General features: G+C 42.2%; 1 protein-coding gene across 1 annotated transcript; it reads right to left on the bottom strand.

Annotated features, from left to right (window-relative positions):
- Positions 1–392: 392 nt before the first annotated feature.
- ndnf (neuron-derived neurotrophic factor) lies at positions 393–13,980 on the bottom strand. The gene is made up of 4 exons (XM_084548930.1): positions 13,572–13,980; positions 7,377–7,571; positions 6,848–6,972; positions 393–5,679 (listed from the first exon to the last, which is right to left on the bottom strand). Exons 2-4 carry the CDS (start codon positions 7,568–7,570, stop codon positions 4,283–4,285), a joined length of 1,716 nt encoding a protein of 571 aa, XP_084405056.1. The 5' UTR covers position 7,571; positions 13,572–13,980; the 3' UTR covers positions 393–4,282.
- Positions 13,981–23,198: the final 9,218 nt, after the last annotated feature.

Below are 23,198 nucleotides of genomic sequence, written 5' to 3'. Positions count from 1 at the left end.
ATAATTAAAATCTCTGCAAAAGTTATATTGGAATTTCCCTCAGTCACAACTATGATGAATAATCTGAAAGCATTTGTGCATAGCCTATTTGTAAAGAAGCTCTGAAACCTTGAAACTTGAATTTAGAAAAGGTGAGACTTTTTAAAAAAAAAAAAAAATTAGATTTTGACGACTTCACAGCATCGTCTTTTTAAAGATTTGACCCAACAGTTATGAGCTTTTGAGTCATGGGGTTTTTGGAAGCATTCTATAATGTGTCTTTTGAAACTGTGAAACATTTCTGAAAGAAAAGCAGGATAATGGAAAAGGAGGCATTTACTTTTAAGCCATTAGTTACTGTTTGCTGACTTACAGTCCAATAACTTGTCATCTTTACATGTGAAGGTGTGATTGACAGACTGCTCCGTCTCCCAAAATGTTGAACTATAGTTTAACAATGACATTTTTCAGGAACAATGATTACCAAGTGACAAGAATAACAGTAAGGCAAACCTGATAGCAAGCCAAGTTAGCCCAAAGAGTGGAATCAAAATGAAATGGCTAGCCTCACTGATATTAAAGTAATTCCACCTATTACTAAATCGTCACTATATCTATACACAAACTGAAGTATACACAGCTTAAAATACTGGTTTCTTTACAAAATAAAGATGATTTTGTTACCTTGTGTTGGCGCCAAGCTAGCTGTTTCCTAGGTCCCAGTGCTTTGCTGTTGCCATAGTGCCACACTTACCGTCCAATAAGCTGTCCATACCTTTGACCCACAGGATCTGGCTCTCCATAAGGTCTATTTTATTCATGCTTAATGTATAAAACACACCTTAGACTTTATGACACAATGAGTTAGTCAATCACATTTATAACCTTGGTTCAATTGAGGCGTTATAAACAGCATATGTTTTTTTAATTTCATACACACTTCACTTCACATCCGCCTAAATCTAATCTGGTGGTGAATAAAAAGAACCACAGCAGGAATCAGAGCCAGCTCTTCCGTGCACTGGGGTGATTACTCCACCACTTAGTCGGGCCCTACATGTCTGTCTCCACTCCTTGCCCTGCTCCATGTACACACATATACACAGAACTCATACATCAAAGCCCTGCTCTCATTTCCACGCAAAAGATAAACACGGGGAGCCCTGCAGATGGTTAGCTCTCGGATAGAGGTTTCTCTGTAAGTTCATGTTTGCGTGTTTGTGAGGAGATCTCCTGAAAGCATGTTGGAAAAACACAAGTGTCTAGATGTTTTCCATCTTAGACCTCTTGAGATGACCAGAGAGCAGGGGGATTCTTCAAAGCTTCCCAGCAGATATTATTCACACGTGGAGGGCAACATTTGAGCAGAGCTGGCCTTCTTTATTAGTGGCAGTTTACAGGGATATCCATGACGCTCCCACAGCTCCCTGGAAGCACGTCCACATTATTCCAGGGCAACGGCAGGTTAATGGAAACCAGGTGGAGCTTCCCTGCATTTCTTCCGACCAGGAGCCATTGATTGACAGGGAATTGTGGCGATGAATCAGGGAGCAGCTACCCAAAATCAGGGTCAAGATGGAAACATGGCAATTCTCGAGTCACAGCTGCTTTCCTTAGCCACAACAGAGAGACCGTTTCCATTCACCTGCAACTACTCACCACGTGTGGACATGTGCACTGATGTGTGTCTGGCATTTTTCTTTGCATCTTTGTGGTCAAGTGTGTTTAATGACCAGGTAGTAATGTAAGTTGAGTTCTCCCAAGATTGGTGTTTTTTAAGGGTAGGCATTTGAATCCCACCTACAGATACGACTGAAGTGCCCTTGAGCAAGGCATATAACTCCTAAACTGCTCAAAGCCCACCCTGTGTGGATTCCCACACCTCCAAATGGTTGGGTTAAACGCAGAGAACAAATGCTTTGTATGTGCACGTAATAAAACTGTCAAAGAAGAACCAGAAAGACTGGTCCAGACATGGTGGCCTGTTCAGTATCAGGGCTTTAGGGCAAGTTATTTAATTTTTAAATCATGCACCCCAAAAATATGAAACCTTTTGTTGTCAGAGCATTGGTTTAACTATTGCCTTAGAGCAAGATGTTTCTCGTCTTATTTGGGTTTCTACTGCTGCAGTGCTACCATGTCTGGTATGAGTAGCATGGTAGTTCCTGGAGGCTAATGTCAACTAATGATAGCAAATGTTATATAAGGTTATTATTACAGAGTTTGTTTGTTGACTTTGTTACTCTTGAGTTAACATTAAAATGTGTTTCTTTTGACTTGCTAAAACAACATGGCAGTGGCACAAGTACAGACTCGGTTGCATGGCTAACAACAAATGTTGGTTTGCTAGCATAAATGTAGCCTTAGTGTAATGGCATAAATAATGTTCCTTTGTCTTTTTTTTTTTTTTTTTTGGATTTTATTGATCGTGTTATATACTGTGTATAGGCAAACAGAGCGACAGCATATTATTTAACACTCAATTGGCAAAATAATAATAATATTTATGTTTATTTGAAAACTCTGCTAATGGTGTGCAAATGACAGGTTAAAATGAATAACTATCATTAAATGCTGCAAGGTCAGATAGTTAGGATTTGCATACAGTAAACTGAGTTTTTACATTATCTACTGTAGATTTATGTGACATTATGCAAAAGTTTTGGAAAATAGTTTTCTGCGTGGGGCCAAAAATTTCAGTGGCAGGGATGGATTGAGCCCATGGACAACAATTCTTTCAGCAACCGGGTAACTGGCTCTTTACTCTCTCTCTTTATCATAAAACGATAATATCTGCAAACATTATTTGTTAAAAATAGCATATAATGGTTCCAACTGTTTGTGTTATCTCAGTCGTTTTAAAGTGAAAACAACTGTCTTTCTGTCAGACCTCCTTTCATCATGACACCAACATCATGCATCATTCCATGTATGAGATGCAAATTTCCTAATCCGTAACATCCGGTGCAGCCACAGTATTGTATTTCATCTTTGAGGAGATTAGTGTGTATAACAGAAACATTGTCTGGCTGTTTATATACAAAAATATAGATTACAAGAGGAGCATGTGAAACAGATGGTCAGCAAACCCAGAGCTCAAACAAGCTTTCAACCCTCCTGCACTTTATTGTGCGAGAGCAGTTGTACTTAGGCTATTTGTAGTTCAACATACTGTATGCCTGCAGAACATGAATGCTTCTCTGGTAGAAACAAAGAAATGCACTCACCAGAGAAAAGAAATATGCAAAATTGAATTTACTGTACCTATGTGGTATTGTATGTTGATGAGACAGAAGTTTCATTGCAAATAATTGTGTCAAGAGGTACAAGAGGTATTCGTCTGGTTTAGCTACGGGCACATTTTATTAATTCAATTTATTTTCATGTAATAATTCCTCTTCTGTTAGTCTTTTCTTATCACAAATCATTGCTAGAGTCATTTTAAATCCCTCCTACTATCATATTCCGGTTATGCAACTCTCATTAAGGTGTCCGAGTCTATAATCACAATGCGCAGTGTGCTCTTTTGTCTTCATGTTAACTACTTGGCAAAAGAACATGACACCCAGGGTGACACAGGGATTACTTGTTCTATATTTAGTCTTTATGTACATGAATATTGGCAGGACAGCTCTGTACATGTGACACACACACACACAGCGATACAGTGATAATAACACAGATCTCCAGCACAGAACACATTTACAAGATGGGCTCTAGGGCAAACACTGGCTGAGATACATAAGGGAATGTCTGAACTACGACAACTTCCTCATAAAACTGGAATCTTCTTGCAACGGTTATTATTGTCATCAATAAAAACAGACGATCAAAAAGAGAGACCAAAAGTATAAAATAATTTAAACTCATCCTAAAAACATGTAATGAATATGCAGTGAGAGATCTATACAAAGAGGGCGGCTACCGTGTCTCCCCCCCAACTGAAAAGGACGAGACAAATATGACGGACAAAAGCAAATGTCATGCAGCAACAAAAGAAACATACAAGGTGAAAGATGATCTTCTTTGAAGTTCGGCCTCCCCAGTGGCAACATGATGTCAAGACGACGAGCCTTGGTAATAAAGCGCCTCACGCTATGGGCCACCCAGACGTGCCACAGTGAAATGTAAACATAAATATACAGGTTGATATCTCTCTCTACAAACAGTTCAGTCACTGCCACAGGCCCATAAGCTGTGTGAGTACTCAGTCTGTATACACTCCTTAGTAGAATATCACTTAGAGTTAAATAAACTTATTTAATATATATATTTATAATAGATTTATCCTTTGCAGAGTCATTTAGCAGTACTTCCTTGTTTTCACCAGTTTGCTCTGGTATTTCACTGAGTGACCACTGTGTCCCACCACGTAAACGTCCAGCAGGTAGGTCTTGCCTGGCTCCAGACTCGTGATGGTCTCTGTGGTCACAGCTTTCTGCAGGTTTGGGCTGTGGAAATACTTGCACAGGACCTTTTCTGACTTCCTGCGGGTCTCTGGCCCGGCACACTGATTTTGTTCCCGGCGTCTCTGCTCCTCGCCATAATTGTCAGCCACCTCCTTACGGTAAATGCAGTACTTGTTGCGGTCCTGTGTGCCCAGCCAGGCCACAGTGACGGAGGAGCAGGTGCGCAGCTTGTCAAAGGCCTTGATGCGGGTGTCCTCCGGGAGTGAAGGGAAAGGCTGTTTGCTGCTGGGTCGTGTGGTGGCGAGTACCTTCAAAGTTGAAGCCCCTTTCCTGCTGCCCCGCAAGCGGATCAGGTACTTAGCTTTAGGCTTTCCCCTCAGCTGGAACTGCCGTACTCCCTCCACGTTCTGGGAGAGCACCAACTTGCCATCGCGCCTCACTTGTACCTGCACGGCATCCAGACATGTGTGGACAAACAGAGTGACCCTCTGGTGGGAAGACACTGGAGCAAAGCGCAGAAACTTGCTGCCCTTTCTCTTGATGAAAACATCCGATACTTTGCCATCCTTCAGCTCCACTGTCTTCTGACGCGCTTCCTCTTTAGTGCGGGCGAAGGTTCCTACGTATGCTGTGCTGGTGTTGGTAGCAGAATTCACAGCAAACACATCAAAGTAGTACTGTGTGTCTGGCTTTAGGTCTGACACGGTGAAAATGTTTTTATTGCCGATGCACACCTTCTGAATGTCTGATACTTTGGGCTTGGCTGTGTAGGCCCGTGAGATCTTGTTACTTGTGAGGCCTCGGTCCTTGCCAAAACCATTGTCAGAGGGAACAAAGCCAAAGTGCACAAAGTCAAATGGGCTAAAATCTCTACCGGGCTTTGGAGCCAACATGAAGGCATCATCAGTGCTGATTTTAGCCTCTGCAGCACACATGCTCTTGAAATTATGCTCCTTGTTGATCACTACACAGTACTGGACAGGCTGGCCCATCAGAGAGCCCGTGGGTGTCGGTTTCCAGGCCAGTGTGACCGTTGTACGGCCCAGCGCGGTCACATCCACGCGGGGGTCATAAGGCAGCTCCGGGTAGGGCTGGTCAGACTCTGGAGTTGTGGTTGCATAAACCTTGAAGTTGCTGTCTTTCTCTGTGGACAACAGCTCCAGTTGGTAGAGACCAGAGGGCGTGCTGGTGGCCACATAGGACTCCACATCATTGCCCTTGTAGGAGAAGAGCTCCGTCCCCTCGTCTACCGTCACCTGCTGTTTTTGCTGGTCTAGGGGTTCAGGCTCTCCTGGAAAACAAAACCAAACACGCACTACATGAGCCCTTTGCTTAACACTGCATTCAAATTGACATTACTAATTCTGAGAGATCTGTAGAGATCTTGACCTTTGCTATATTTTTCTTCTACGCCTTTGATGAAAGAAAAATTTCCACCCACAATAAAAATGTTTAATGCTGTGAAGTCATGATGAAGTTCTGCGAGCCTCATGAACGATTAGACCCCTCACATGGCAGCCATATTTTCAATCCAAACATCCCCAAAGATCACAGGCCAGCATTCACTTGGCCTTTCTGTAGCTGTGCTACAAAGAGGCGCCTTGTAGTTTCTATGTGAGAGAGACAGTCTCAGCTCTTACTCCAGCTTGAGCAAGAAACCATAATATTATGTTTGTAAACCAGAGAGTGTGCTCAGTGGTGTACTAAAAATTAATGCTCAAAGATCTACTCCCACTAGAGACATCAAGCAAAAATGGCTGCTAAGAAAGGAATACACTCACTGGCTGAAGCTGTTGCTGCACCAAATCTTGTGAAGTTAGACTTGAACCACTAGCTCTGTGTGTGTTGCGTCTAAAGTTTTCATTATTCTTCCAGTTCGCGATGAATTCTTTTCTCTGAAGACAAGGTACATGTCTTCGACAGTGTAACTACCCAATAAATCATGCGGAATATCTGATCTGACAAGAGTGCAGACACGCACGCAGGTGCTCATGTCTTGACATTCAAATATATGCTCACATCACACATCTACGCTCTAAACCACTGCTTTAGTCATCTGGCAAGATCTCTTGTGCTGAAAGGACACCCTCCAGATGGAGAAAGTTTTAATGTGAGGCAGAAAGGGGAAAAAAAAACGCAAAGGAAAGAAGGAAGGAAGACAGACACAGCATGGCAGGATTTACCTTAAGAAGACCAAGACAGCTTAAGTAAAGGGATGTAATGACTTTGATTCAGTAGGATGACTAGAGCAGAGCTCTCCTCTGAAATTATAGATGTCAGCTTGGGCCGAGTCAGGCCTCATAAGTGGTCAGACTAGACACCACGACTGTGACTTAATTAAAACCCACCAAAACACAAAGCCTAACATCACTGCGTAGGTTAATTGTGTGTGGAGGATAGTGATATTTCCACGTAACGTGTCATTAACCTCTTCCACTGCTGCCTAATGTCAATTATACCTGATCCCTCTCCGCTGGCCTCTTCTGGCAGCTCCTGCAGGGTGAGTTTCCACTCCAGAGGAGCGTCACAAGGTGTCACAGTCACAGACAGGGGTGTGTTGTCTTCTTCAACCACAAAGTAGTACCTGTGAAAATAATAGGTCCGATATGAGCACCTTTGTTTGTGATTAATCATAGCTTGGCGTTATCCTAAATAATGTGTGGAGTAAATGCATGAGCAGGCAGCGGATGTAATACTGGAGCACATATTATTGCTCCACTGACCTTGCTCTGTTTTCTTCTGAGCTGAAACACTTTCTCATCTATTATTAAGTTTTTGCATCAACATAATAGATCGTCTTACAGAGCTACCTCTGGTGCTTCCTATCTATTTACAGTAAGTGGTGGTCATCAACAAGTTTAATGTTTTCTTTAGTGATTGTTGAAATGTAGAACTGGGTTGTTTTTGCAGTCTTGGCAACACGCAGACAGTTTTAATCACCAGGATTATGTCATTCATTCAGTCATTGTTTGTCTGTGGAGCTCTCACCTTTTGGGCGTATCCCTGAAAAGGTAGCCGCTGATCTCCGCTCCGTCCGGTATGACGGACGAGTCGTGGAACAGCGACTTGTCTCTGATCTGCATCTGAAAGAGCCCTTCATCTCTCGTGGGTAGCTTCTGGGCCACAGATCCAAGCCCTAACAGCACTAACAGTACCGCGCTCCAACCTTTACACTGTCTCATTCTGAAAGACAGAGAAAAATGACCTTAGTTTCATTAACAGTGTAATTATCCAATACATAGGCTACTGGAAATAGAATCAAAGTGTTATTTTGGCTTTAGAGCCACGGTTGGACAATTCTGGACTTTATTTTATAGCTAGATAACTGCATTAACACCCCTCTCATGTCTGTGGAAAAACTATTAAGCTTTAGTCAGTTAGCATAGCTTAGCATAAAGACTAAACTGGAAGAAACAGCTAACCTGGGTTTATTCCAGGCACTTCTAATATACACAGAAACGACGCCTCCTTAAAACCACAACTAAGCATTTTGAACACTTTATATGTGGTTAATTAGTCAGTTTTAGAAGTATGTGTAGGCATTGTTTTTAACCACTTAACAGAGCTAAGCTAGCGGTCTCCCACTCTTCTAAGCTAAATGACTCCTTGCTCCAGCTTCATATTTAGCAGGAAGGTTGGAATTAATGTTATGACAAGAAATAAACTGTCCAAAATGACAAAAGTTTCCATTAAAATACTTTTGAGAAGCAAAGCTAGTTCCTGCCCCTCCAGTGTTCACGCCATGCTAACTGCTGTTGAGCTTCATATTTGGCAGATCACACGTAACAGTGGCATAAATTGCCTCCACTAATTCTCTGCAACAAATTCAATAACCGTGTTACCCGAAATGCCTGGCAGTAGACCAACCATAACTATCCGTACCGACAAAGAAAAAACTCCTTTAGGCATTTTTTATGGCAGAGCCAGACAGGCTGCTTTTATTATTTACGTTCTTACGCTGTTGGTTGGAGCTTAATGTTTTGCACACAAACATGAGATGGAACCAGTCTTTCTCAGCTAACACACTTCAGCAGGTCTAAGTGTGCTTCCTAAATTAAAAAATAAAATTGTCTATGCAGTAAAAGCAATCACGATCTTTTGATAAGAGAAAACAGCCGTCTAGTTTTATTGTGTCTTGTCCGATACAGTTTATTATGCTAAGCTAAGCTAATGTACTTCAGATTGTAGCTTGATTTTTTTTTTTTTTTTATAGCGTAGCGGTATGAAAGACATAAAAGTCTTCTCAAAAATCATGTTAGAAACTAAATATCTGTATCCAAAACGTCTCTTTTTGTTATGTAGTCATCGCTAAATTGCTTTTTCTTATTTATCATTTATTTTTCTGGCATTGAAACTAAAAACTCTTCCTAAAGACTAAGCTGTTTGGAATCACGTGGTTTTGGCAACATACTAACAATGTGGGTTTCTGTTTAATTTTCTTTTTTCCTCTACATACTGTGTTTCATGTTAAAATGTGTTTTCCTGCCATGATTTTCTCTGAGTTTTAGCTTTAATTAACAAGTGACATGAAATCTTGAAAACAACACAATCACCATCAGTGAGTGAATCAGACATAAAGCAAAGGGAAGGAATGAGTACGCCCAGGCCACAGAGAGGAAGGAGGGATTAGATTTAAACAGGAATGTGTGATGGAAGGGACATTGCTTGGCACTCTGGGGAACCACACTATTTCATAAAACGTCTATTATAAAAATCCCCAAATCCATGTCGTTCAAGTTTTATTGACGCTGGTATAAAAATGTTTGGTGGTGCAGTCCACACTTAAGAGTTGTGGCTCAGGACGCAGAGCTGCTGACCGTGGCTGAGAGCCTCTCACGTATCCCCTGCCTATTGATTTTGTCCCATTGATTGCAGCTGATGGGAACGCTAAATCCCTGGTGATTTAATCAGTGTAATGATGGCAGATTAGCCAGATACTTTACTGCCATTTACTGCCAGCGAGATGGTGTCCTTTTAATGACCCCTCTCCCTTTCTCTGCTCACCCTCCCTTGTCTGTCTCTTTCCCTTGATCACAGTTTTTTTTTTTCATCAACCAAATAATCTCTTTCACACTTGTGCACACATATCCTTCCCTTCTGGCTCCTCCTTACATGTTCTCCTCCCTCACTGTCTCCCTAAACAGAGGCCGATAAGTAAAACCAGAAGACTCAGGCCTGGACGAACCTCCCTATGCTAGAAACGTGGCTTCATTTCTACATTACGATCCTTTTAAAACACAAGCAGGGGAGAAAAGCCTTGACAGCTCCTGTCAGTGTCTCCTTCTCTGCTGTTGTCTGAGCCCAGCCTCCCGTCATGCCGCCAGACTTCAGAGAGCAAAAGGAAAGCCGCCTAAGTGGTACTCTGAGGTTTGACTCACAGAGAGTTGAGATCCTTATCGCCTCGGCTTGTCTCATTCCACTTCAGAAACGTGTCACTCGGAACAAAGACATGTCTATTAATACTCAAGACAGCGCTGAGGTGGTATGTACAGAGCTGCTCGGAGCTGTCTTTCATTCCAACATCCCTAAACACCACATACACAGCAAGGGGCCCGGTCCTCCCAGCCAGATCTGTCCACCACACTGATGTCATTACACATAATGTCTAGCACACATACAGTGAGGGTTTTATCACCACTGTCATTAGCACATCTGATGTGTGCCGTCAATGTGCTCCTCACATGTGACACTACTGATTTAAACGCTACGAGCTTTCCGCTTCTCCCACACGCTTCCCCCACTCCCTCATCACAATATAGGCGTGCTGTATATTGCAGGGAGATGACATCTGAATGTTAGAACAGTTGTGCTGGGTCACTGCGGTTGTACGGACCAGCGCAGAGTCAACATGGTCACACAGCACTGCGCTGGATCTGCCTTTACATGCGGCCCTGCACCATTCTCATGCCACAAAGTTCCCTTACCAAAATAACACATAAAAAAGCGGCATCTGGAACAAATAAAGTCTAATGTTTAATTAGAACGTGGAAGAATGTATGATCGCAATTTGAGGAAGGGATCATTTTAAGGAAAAGTTCACCCACAATCGTGTCAACTTTGTTTTGCTGCTTCCTTTAATTCTGTGTTTTTTTTAATATATATATTTATAGGATTTTTGCTTCACTTTTAGTGGGATTTGGAAAAGCATGTGGGGTGGAAAACATTGTGCATGTTTTAAGGGCTGTTCAGTGAGACTAAAGGACAAATGCTGCAGTTTACAATAGGAGAAAATAGTCATGATCTTCTTTCCCATGGCCGGCTTTGATACATGGACAGTGTCAGTATTGAACTGAAAGAAAAAAAAAAGTAATGAACCCACACCCTTTCCATTCCTGTGTAATCTGAGGAATATCATACCATCACTTGAGTTTCTACTTTAACAGCTTTGACCCAGCTCTAATTTGGGGTCATTACAGGCAAATCATGTGCAAAGCCAAAACAAAATGTTCACACTTTGTCTTTACATCTAACAGATGGATGCAATCTTTGCAGGGACATCAGTCCACTGCAAAATTAAAATCATTCACTGAAGATTAAAGCAAAAGCATATCAATTACATGCAACAACCCAGCCACAAAATTCATCCACCTGATCAGCTTTGCGTGCATGTGTGTGCGCAAGAGTATTTCCAGCAAGACCAGGCTGATTATAAGCACACAATTTCCATGTATGTGGATGTTTCTGGAACACAAGGCAGACTGCGACCATGCATCCCCAGTGCGGTCATGCATGTGTGCATGTATGAACGAAGCATGTGCGCGCCAAACTGCCCCTGACCTCCCCTTTCTCCCCTCACTTTGTTTAACCGGCCTCCATCTCATTCCCTCCAGCTCCTTGTCAAGATGGATAAGCCTCCTGCCTGCTGCCACATGGAGCTCATTAACAGAACGGGAGGGAATAAAAGACAGTTTAATTTCAACACAAATAAAGAGACATTTCGGATTCCACCCAACAAGACGCCTGGCATGGGCTCGCGGGACCTGAAGCCTCTGTGTGTTTTCTTTAAGGAGCTCTGAAGGCAGATTTATGGTGGGTGCTCGGTAGCAAGCTCCATCACCGCTGTCAGTTCAGGGCCAATGTGGGGATTGGAGTGAGCGGAGTACATAGGGGGGGCTGGAAGCCAAGGATGGAACCACACAGGACCTGGACCTGTTCTACAGGGAGGCCAAACCAAATCAGGTCTGGTGCTCTTGGCCAGCTAAACAGCTCATTAATGAATTGGTAGAGACTGTGGTAAGGGCTCTGCTCCAAGAATGGAGATTTCTATCTGGTGTGTGTGTGTCCACATGTGTATATGTGCGCCTGCGCGTCCAAACCATCACATTCCTCTGCTCCGCTCTGTGTATAAGTCTAAGTCATCACTCAGGACCTGTCTCCTCGCCATCCACAACATCACTCACAGTTTGAGTTTGTGAGCTATCCACCTCATCAGAGCCACGAAGGCTGGCACAATAGCATCACGGAAAGGAAAGCCCAGTTTTCTTTCCTTTTCCTCACCCGCCCCTCCCCTCTTCATAGTCCATCTCTGGAGCTTGCGTTTAGCACGGCATCCTGGAATGTCTCTATGTGGAGGGTCGGGTCGCAGGGCCGCTCTCTGCGTAAAAAAGCTTTCAGATAGAGTTGAGGGTGGGGGAGTGGCAGCGGCTCTGACTGATGTGCTGGCATTGTGGCTGCAAGGGCGATTATAGATTACAAGAGAAAATGCACCCCCATGGGAAAGTCATCCTCCCACTGCCTATCATCCGGGGCGCACATGCACGGGCCCTGGGAAATGAGTCAATCATGATCCGGTATGTCGTGCTCGGGGAAGCAGAGACAGGGAGCACTGAAAGCCTGTTCAGGAGCTTGTGTTAGCAGGCTCTGCCTCTTCTTGTGTCCATCTGAGGGAGCATAATGAGGGGCTTTGCAGTGAGCGTGCCCAAGGGGGGGTGGTGGTGGTGGTGGTGGGTGGATAGGGGGGGCATGGGGGTGTGGATATGATGAATAATTTAACAAGGAAATAAAAACTTGCGCCCTTAATCTTCCACCACTGACTCTGGATGTGTGACAAAAGCCAGCGCGGAGAGGAGACTGTATATCCACCGCTGAAGCCTGTCACTTCTCTGGACGCAAACGGCTATAGCAACACTGGCGGAATTCTTTCAGCCGGAGAGTTTTCATATGCAAATCACGGTTTAGTTACGGTATGCGACGCAGACCTTCCCATTTTAAGACTTTTTTTTTTTTTTTGTTCATGATTCATTCTCCTGAGAAAGTAGAAGGGAGGCAGTGTGGCTTCGCCCCGCTGCTAAATACAGTTATTCAAATCCCCACTCCGGGTATGTCTCTCATTAAACACCGACTGAGAGGCTCTCACATGGACCGGATGAGGAAAACAACTCCCAACGCGAGCTAAAACTGTCACCAGTCCGCACTGATCCGTTTGATTAAAACCACAAATGCGATGCCAAGTCAAATATATAATCAAATATATACGAATATTTTGCTGACATTAAAAAGTAAATCTTCATTATAAAGCGCTTCACTCCGGTCAGTCTGGGCTCTCACAGGTGCGTAAAAGCACCCAAAGGCGACAGGGTGAGAGCAACATTGATTAAAAAATAAACTTTTAGTGAAAACTTGTTCAATTAAAAGTGTGATCGTGGAGAGTAACGCGCAGCCTATAGCGCACAGACAGTCAGAAATACTGCGCGTATTGATAAATCGCCTTCACTGGGTGCTGTCACCCCTGGGAGCATGGGAACTGTCGGGAGGCACAAAAGCAAGAGGATTTTCTAAAGTTCATCAGCTCTGCAGCACCGTGTGATATGCAGCTCAAAACCAAATTGAGCAAAAAAAAAAAAAAAAAATTAAAAAAGCATGCGAGTTGAGGCTTGATTGAAATGTGTTTGAAACTTTTAACTTCCCGGAGTTGTAAACCGCAAAAACCCCTCTCTTCCCCTCTCTTTCTCCGTCTGGCAAGCGTTTCAAAGGCACTGCTTTACTCTGGGAGTCCGGGTCTGAATTTATATGGAGCTTTCATGCACGTTTAGAAAAAGGGGGGCAAAAAGCTTCTGAAAAAGTTAAAGAAAGGAAGTTTTTTTCTTTTTTTCTGATCACATAATTTACTTGAAGCTCCGGATCAGACGCACTGCTACTCGCCAGAAGCAAATCATGAAAAAAATAAAAAATAGAAAATCTTACCTCTCAGAATATGAAACGACGAAGTTATCTTCTGAGGGATGGCGCTTCTTGTTCTCAAAACCACTCTGAAAATTTGCAAGTTTCTTTTAAAAAAAGTGCCTTGAAACTAAAGCGATTCAGAAGAAAAAATCAAAACACACGTTGTCCTCTACAGTGTCCAGTAGTTCCCTCAGTTTTCACTTCTATTGTTGGTGCCTATCAATCGCGACTGCTCTGGTGCGCGTTTGCAGTTTTCTAGCGGATTTAACTGGTCTCTAGTGGGCAGGAGTGTGTGTGTGTGAGGGTGTGTGTGTGTGTGAGTGGGTATCCCGAGTGCTGGCAGTGCGTCCCTCCCCTGCCGCGCCGCTGCTATTGAAACCTCCACTGGATTGGAGGCAAAACTGGTGCGAACTTCTTCTTCTTCTTCTTCTTCTTGTCCTTCCCTGCGCTCTAGACTCCAAGACACAGAACCAGCCCACTCCTTCAGCGGCACGCCACAAAAAGACAAACAGGGGCCAGACAGAGTGTAACTCCAAGGTTTGAATGGCCCTCAAACTCTAAGCCCGGAGTAGAGGAGAAGGATAGACACAGCAAATAAAATCTTCTGAGCTTGTAATATGCAAGCCGGATAGTTTAAATCTCATAAGGAGGTGTGTGTGTGTGTTGCTGAAAACAGTCGTGCTGTGTGTCGCCGCGGCATAAATCTTAACTCCTCGTGGTTTCCAGAGAACGGGGTTCCCCCTCATTCTTATTTCCTACAACTGTTTACTGTGATGCTCCTTGAAATTATTAGTTAGGGCAGTAGCACCGTTTCAAAGTCACGCAACCCTCGGGGCTAAAATGTGCAGGCAAGTTTTATCATGGGCCCTGTTACCTGTGTGGGTATGAAAATCCTGTTCTGTACTTTGGTGGTGGCAAAAAAATCTCTCCTTGGCGCTTTTTACTGATCAGCTGTGGGAATTCCCAGGAAGGCATTATTAGCCTTGTTTTTTGTTCCAGGGTTGGAGCCCGAGGAAGCAAATATTTATCCAAGATAAGAGCCATTGACTGGCACGGAACTGAATTGTCCCAAATTTATGGCTTGGTGGGTGTCAGTGTCTGTTGAGCAGGCAATCTAGATTTAGAGGATGCTGCCGTTTCCTGCTGTTTCCTCCCCAGGAGCGCAGTCTTTCATGTGGAGCCGGAGATTTTCACGCGTGAGCGGCTGCAGGTTGCATGCAAGACATCTTCCTCTAGAACCGCTGCTTATCCTCAGTTTGTCCTAGGACTCGCATGTTCTCGGAATAGTCAAAGTCCACGGTTACAAAACTAGTCATGGCATTGTGTTTATAGGGATCAGACACTTTATGAAGAAGATTAATACAAACAGACAAATACGGAACTCCATTTATCTAGATGTTTTTAAGGATTTAGGAAAAGTGATTGGAATACATTGCTAAATTCATGACCATTCATTCATTATCAGTATAATCTGCTGGGCTGCAGACTGCTGGCAGCCAGAAGATGGCTGTTGGTGCAACAGCGTCATCTAGCGTTTACCAGAACAAAGCCAAAGAGGACAGGGTGTGCATGGTTCACTATTTGTTCTGCAAACATTTTTGTAAGAAAAGTGAGGCTGAGGCTTAAATGACTATGGAGAAAAAAAAAACAAGATCACTAACATTCCCTTTACAGCAGGGTATCAGTTATATTTCCCTCTTTTCTTGTAATTTCTACAGTATATCCTGGATATTTGCCCGTGTAAGCTACACACAGGTGCATGTGTGTGTGTGTTGGGGATCTTGGTGCCTGCGTTTATGATTAGTGCTGCAGTGACTTCCACATCCTTGGGATTAAAATAGATGCCAAATTGAATCTGCCATTAGCCACACCACCAGACTGTGAAAATGAATCCACTCCGGGGAACTGTATGGTTACAATAACACAGTCACACACACACACTTTTACACACACACACACACATTGAACCAGCTGCATGCCAGAATCGTGAAAACGTATCCACACCAGGGACAGTTTAATGCAGATGGAGGGCGGAGGGGGATAAGGAGGTGGAAGGCGCTCCTGTAATGCTAATCCCTCCGCACTATTCCACTGCAGAGACTAGAAAATCTCACTTTTACAGATTTACTCAAACATTTGCTCACAATTTGGACGCCCGCCACACTTCTCTGCGCTCCTCTTTAACGGCCTGTTTCACAGTGCAGTCTACTGAGCGGCTTCACTAACATATTGGTGCAGTTAACATCTCATCTACATATTTGAACTGAAACCGATATCCAAGAGTCTACAGCGAAGTCACTGCAGATGTTAGGCAAGTATATACAGTCTTTGTCATGGGTGTGCTGACATTTGCGTTTTTTTTAATGATCATTTGAGACAAACTTGGACAAACGTATGTTATTGTTAGATTATTGTGATGCAATGCCTGTATAACATTTCATAGCCATCCATTCGGTGGTTTTCGACATTTGTTGGGAGTAAAGTGGTGAGCTGTGCACAGTGTTTGCCCTGGAAATATACACTGTATTGTTTTGTGTATTTTTTTATTTTTTTTTATTCAGTGCTACAAAATCACAACATTTATCATATTTTAGAGGTGCAGAAATATCACGAAATCTGGACAAACCCCAGGTCAAAACAAGATTTTACTCACAGGTGGTGGTAAATATAACCAACTCTCTATCTCAGTAACCCAGTGAACTTTAACAATGATTAATGCTTCATTATCAGTGTGGAACATTGTGTTTGCTTTTGGATATCAAGTTGCCCATTTAACCAAACTTGTTTTCCATCCCAATGGTTCGCTCATAACATCAAAATGTCAGCAGCTGGTGTTCTCTTATTTCCAGCTGATAGGTCAGACTGAGGATTTGTTATGAAAACCATTGTCTGACTCTATGATTTAAGGGAAATTAGTGGTATTTTGTGGCTTAAAGATGTTTACAGGTCAGCCGTGAATAACAGTCATTACACGCTGGTCTCAGTCTGTTTGCTTTGGGGGTTATGTCTGTCACTGACTGTTGCCTCGCCTAACTGATCTCGCTACACTTCCTCAACGCCTCTGGTAATCCATTAATTCAGGGCGGTTGGAAAGTAATACCTTATTGGACTGAAATATATTCATATGATGCTGAGTGGAGCCTGGAAGGTGTAAGCTGCATCATCCATCCTCACATCCATTTAAAGTTGTCTGAGAGGCTCTCCGTCAGAGCTGCAGACAAGGAGGACTGCCTCTGCCTTTTAGGCCTTTTAGCAGTCTGCCTGCTTAATACTGAGTTCATCATTAACTCCGCAGAGCTGAGAGCCTTCTCCAGACAAACATCCACTCTGTAAACCTCTCTCCCCATCACTTTTTCCCTCTTGTGTCTTCTTGAGTGGAGCAGGGAGGACAAACAATGTGTGAACTCTGACCCAGCTGAAGACAGACGCATCTCGCCATTTTTTTCTAATAGATACACTTGTCAAAGTGCAGTTTTGCACACTGGGGGATATTGAAGGCATCATCCGTGAAGAGCATTTCAAGATGGAGTGGGAGGAGAGACAGGAGGTTACAGTTCAAGGGAAAGAATGAGGGAGGGATGGATGGTGACGGGAAACTGGCCCTGCATGTTATACCCCCATTGTGTACCCACCTGGCCTTAGACAGATACAAAACGAACCTCTGCTTGGAGATAAGGCACGCCTGGAGGGTGAAGTTTTTTTTTTGCTGTTTGTGTGACTTTGCGTGGTGAGAGATTCATGATGTTGGACATATCAATACAGATAAACATTTAGACGTTTGCAGGTTTTGAGCGGTTCAGTGTTTCCAAAATTAGGCCATTCTCTAGCTCACTCATCCTCTCTTCTTTCTTCAAAAGCTCCTTCGGGTCTGGATGGGGGGGAAAAAAGGACTAAAAGCCACAATTGAAACCAGATGAAAGAGGACACAAGTGAAGAGCGCATGTCGTGTCAGCGTCTAACTTCCTCTCATTACCCAATAAGAGGGCAGTAGTTGCCGGCGTCCAACTCTATTCTATTATCCAGTGTGGGAGCAGCATGTCAGCGTTGCCCGAAATACTCAGGGGAGAGGGAGGAATAAACAAAGGGCAACGTTTTAGGCTTACAATCACTCACACACAGAGGCAGATTCAAACAGAAGTCTGTCCCGGGCCTTTTTAGTGAAACTCTAGAGCGCAGCAGCTCCAGGCGTGGTATGCTCACTGTAAACACAGCCGTGTGGACGCAGAGACAAGTGCTGCTCTCCTCACTCTGTTTTCTGTCTATGGGCAACAGGAAGACAACCAGGAAGCATTACATCATGTGCAACATATTACACTACTGATATTCACACATATATTATCCAAACAATCTTAAAGTGAATATCTTTTAGTTTTTTGATGTCAGTCATGGTTGTTACTATAGGCCAGTGCATTTACCTCTCTTTCAAGTAGTCTCTTTAATTGTTAGCTGCGGGGTCTGCCATTAATGCCATTGATCTATATTGCCTGTACCTCAGCAGTACTTTGTGTGACTGCACCACAGAACATGTACACAAGTTGCTCTTCTGTTGCGTTTCCAACAAAGTATTTGCATGCATTAATATAACACCAAGGAAACCCAGTGGTTATGTTTTGTAGCTCTGTCTGAGTGAGTTGTCCTATTGGGAGACAACAAGTAGGGCTTCCATGACGCATTTAGACACTCCACATGACAATATAACCCATGGCCAAAACACGTGCCCATCCACCTTATGTGGTTTACGTTTTCTGGACAACAAACATTGAGGAGATCATTTCTTAGGAGACAAGTTTGGTAACAGAACTCAATAGGCTTAATAAAGCTAACTGGAGAAGTGTGTTGCTTATTTTACTCTCCACAAAGAAGATTGAGTAACTGAGTCCCAATTGGTAACTTTATTTTTTTAATACTCTCATGTTTGATCAGTGGGAGCTTTTGGAGTGCAGAAACAATCATCGAACATTCAAAATTTTGAATAAGTGAAGTAAAATAAATCTCTGTCAGTCTTGGTTTTAGCTCTACCTCCTGTATGATATGGGATGAGAACCAAAAGACCACAAGACGGGTTGTGTGTCCATACATACTTGGTTGTATGAAATGTTAAAGATGTTAGACATGTACATAACACAAACTCGATCCTGCCACATTTATATAAATACAGAGTCCTGTATTTTAACTTTTTTCATTGTATTCATAAAGACATATATGTATTGTGAAGAAGTACGGCTTGTTTCATTTCTAAAACAAAGTGATTAGTATTTGATAAACCAATAGCGTCACAAACACATATGATTACACTAAGATTGAGACTGAGTCTTTGAATACACCCTCTTACTGAGAATTAATGACAATTCTGGATATAGTTCAAATCATCTATAATTCACAGGTACCTTGATTGTACTTCATTAACCAACAATACAACTGTCCAGCTAGCATCTCCCATATTAACTGAGTTAAATATGTTTCCTTCAAACACACACGATGTCCATCGTATTCCATGTGTGCTGAACTATTGGTATTGTTAGGCGGATGTAGAGTACATGTGACCAGAACCTCTGGCATTAACCGGAACAGACTTAGTGATCTTTATGCATACATGCATTTGTAAGCATATGCACTGGATTTGCATACAAATGCATGTGCAAATCTGAGGAATTTAGGAAGTGCTATTTGTAAGTTTTGCATTTCAGCTTTGATCTTTTCAGATAATCTGGTAAAGAAATAAATGGCCCTTTATGGCATTTCTGTGTAAATCCTGTGTTTCCCATTTCTTTGAAACTGTTTCAAAGCCACAGAATTTACTGTTCTATTTTATAGTGCAGCAAAAACAGAAACCGAACTGGAAACTTAGATCACATGTAACGCATGCTTTGCACAAGTGGATGTACTTGCAGCATAACAACTGTATTATGATTCAAAGCTGAGTCATCAACTTGCACTTTTCAGCACATCATAACGTTGGGCAAATAATGATGACAGTGCAAAAAAGAAAGAAAGAAAAGGGTCTATTAAGGCACAAACCGTGGTGTCACACAGATTTAGACTTTGTATCACGCGGGGAGAGAGTGTTGTAGTCATCACAGAGAGCAGAGAAAGCCCAGAGAGATGCTCAGACTTTATTAGATTTGTTCTCTGACTGTCAGGGGAGAATTTCTACAAAAGCACTGAACGTCTTGACTGCCTGTCGAGGAGGATTTTGAGTCAGTCCCAGAAGACACTTTACAGGAAAAGACCATAAAATCCTTTCAGAGAACATTCCAGCAACAATATCGCAGTCTACTGGAGCAAGCCAAGTTTATGGCTCTGATATGAATTGCCAGAGATGAACAAATTTACCCAGCACACAGGCGCACACCTTACACTGGAGGAAAAAAATAAAAATTTAATCATAAACATGAAAATCCAGATTGCTGAGCTGAAAAAACATAAAACGTGAATGCATAATGAAACGATGTTCGTTTCACATTAAGAGCAGGGTTAGAGAGGTTTGAAAAATGTTGCATTTTATTCCTAATGGGCACGACTGTTGAGGCAAAGCTGTACATGTGGTGCTGGCTCTCAAATGAATGGAGCATTGGAAAAGGAAACACTGCCCCCTCATGGCCACAGATGCACACTGCAGCTGTTTCTGCTGCATTCAATTAAATAGTTTAGGAGTGTTTCATGTATAGATTTTTAATAAATTGCTTCTTCGTGGGATCATTAATCCACAAACCAAAACAGCGTAGCTAATAGCCTGATATGCTGGCCTCATAAAAGTCTGAGCAGCACACATAATGTCCCAGGATATAGCCAGTTATGTAAATTAATATAGGGTTAGATCCATATATGTTTGGAGACTAACACATTTTTGTCATTTTATCAGAGCATAGTCAAGTTATAACAAACACAGGCTTAAAGTGCACCTATGTCTTGAGGTTATTCACATTTGAATTGGAGGTATACGTGCAGGCATTATAACTATTTTTATACACTAGCCCCTATTTTCTGAGGCTCAAAAGTGATTGGACCCTTGATTCAAAAGATGTTTCGTGGACAGATGTGAGATACTCCTTCATTAGTTCTCCATTAATTCAAGTTAAAAAGCGGGTTTTGTGTTCAGAAACTGTTGCTGTGAACACACAACATGTGTTTGAAGGAGCAAATGAAACAGGCCATCCCTAGACTTCACAAACTAAACGAATCCATCAGAGAGATAGCAGGAACATATTGGGTGGCCCAAGCGGCACAGAGATCCATTCAGAGACCCAGAGAAAACACAGTGGTGAGCTGGGCAACATAAAAAGACCTGGATGTCTACAGAAGGCAGTGATGGATGATGTCAGGATCCTGTTTACAGCATCCAGCCAAGTTACAAGCCCTCTGTGGTCATATCATTATCCTAGAAATTAAGTGTGCCTCGAAACAGTCTTTGTGCTCACGATGTGCAGCACGTTGAGAGAAAGAGCTTCTGGTCCTTGTGACTGTTCCTCCAGGCAAACTCCTTTATGAAGCAGTCCTAGTTCTGTCTTTCCCTCTAATAATGAATTCATAAATTCTGTTTCCAACATATCAAAGGGTTATCATCTGAAGATACTGTCAAATTTCCTTTTTCTTTCTCCCTGAAAAGCATTTTCTCAAAGAACAGCAACACAAAGAAAGACAAATCTGAATTCTAAACACCTATTAAGTTTGATAGATGTCAAACGATGACGATGATGTCCCCATCACTTAAATTGAAAGCATTTTTAAAAGGGGATCTCTTATTTGCTCTTTTACTTTTTCAAGCTACACGTAAAGATGTTGGCATCTGATGCTTTGCCGTGTCTGAAATGAGTGTCATGGTCTTTTTTCTGGTGGTCAGCTTCTCAGATCAAAGTTATAATGAAGCACTGATCTTTAACTTTGGCTGTAATGATATCATTTTTCCATCATGTTGAGATGTTCCTAATGCAACTGGTAGGTTACTAAAGCTCATTAGTTCTGTTTTTGTCCATGACAACATTAGACAAACCTAAAAATAACTTCGTTTGCAGAGACTTGCTCACCTGTCAGGCACTCGATGACTGTGACACTGAGCCACTTTTGACAGACCTTATCAAGGCATCTTACACAAACCCCTCCATAAACCTGCTCAGGACGCCATCTGGCCCAGCTGCTTTCCTCCATTCACCTTCCCCAACCTTCAGTGAGCCTTCAAATGAATAAACTGTCAAGCTGAGAAGCACAAGAGTCAACAAAGCCAGAGGAGGGTCAGTCGGGGGAAGGGGCTGTTTACCTCTATGTAATCAGATAAAGGCTGTGTCTTTTGTTAAATCTTTCACTGCTGTCACCTGGACCGGGTTTAGTCAAGCCAGTGCATACTGCTTTGGAAATGCTTTAGACAAAAATAATAAATTTAAGGGAGATTGTTATCTGACACAGTGTTTACAAGTAATTTCTAATGTCAAGGAACATATTGCAATTAATATGTTATAGATATTATATCACTTGCATGCAACAGATGCATACTTAAGATAAAAATAATATACAATAGTGCAGGGGTCTTCAACGTTTTCCAGGCCAAGGACCCCCAATCTGATGGAGAGATGGAGCGGGGACCCCCTACTTATATATATATATTGTATAAAATTGTGTTTTATATTAAACCGGTCCTATAGTATGGCACAGCAGCATAGATCGTTTATTTACATCAAGATGGTTGACTCTGTTGCCGTTTATGATCACTACTATCAGGAAATCGCCCATAAATATATGTTATATAATAGTTAGAGCCTTGATTCTTTTCCCCATAATCCCCAAGCTGTATAACATTTAAAAAGAACTTCATGTGTGTTTAAAAAAAATTGTGGAGGTGAATATAAAAAAATGTCTAATCAATCAAAACATTTTCGCGACCCCCCTGCAGTACCTCCGCGGACCCCCTAGGGGTCGCGGACCCCCTGTTGAAGACCTCTGCAATAGTGAATTATTAAAAAATGGTTGACTGCAACCTTTTTAAGCTACCTGGTCATTGAAGATGAAGATGTATTTCAATACTTTTTGTATATATGCCAGTACTTGTTTTTTTTTCTATTTTATTTTATTATTTATCTTTTATAGTAATACACTTTTTACTCTTGATATTTTCTTCCCTTTTGTATGCTGTTGTCTTATTTTAAATATTAATGCAGATGCCTCTTCCACCACTAAGTGGCAGTAATGTGCAAAGCTGATTGTTCAAACCAGCCGGGTAGCTCAAATGTGGAAGATACTCATCTGTGCACCGATCAGCCACAACATTAAAACATTAAAACCACTGACAGGAGAAGTAAACAACATTGACCATCTTGTGACAATTCATTGTTCTGCTGTGAAACTTTTGGACCTGGCATTCCTGTAGCTGTTACTTAGACATGTACCACCCACCTAGACCAGACTAGGCACCCCCACCCCATAGCAGGCTTGTGCACAATTCAGAATTGAATTGAGAATGACTCCTAAATTCCGATTCAATTCTTGAATTTGAATTGAATTTGAATTGATGTCAAAAACAGGATCTAGAATTACAATTCGAATTTGAATTAAAGGAAGCAGAATTGCAATTCAATACAAATTCAAAGAAATTCATATACATAAGTGAAGTGGTTAACAATGAAGCTTTACAATATATGTCAGATATGATTTCATTAC

This window comes from Chelon labrosus (genome assembly GCF_963514085.1).
Source record: "Chelon labrosus genome assembly, chromosome: 7".
NCBI lineage: Eukaryota > Metazoa > Chordata > Actinopteri > Mugiliformes > Mugilidae > Chelon > Chelon labrosus.
This window is presented reverse-complemented; position numbering and strand designations above follow the sequence as displayed.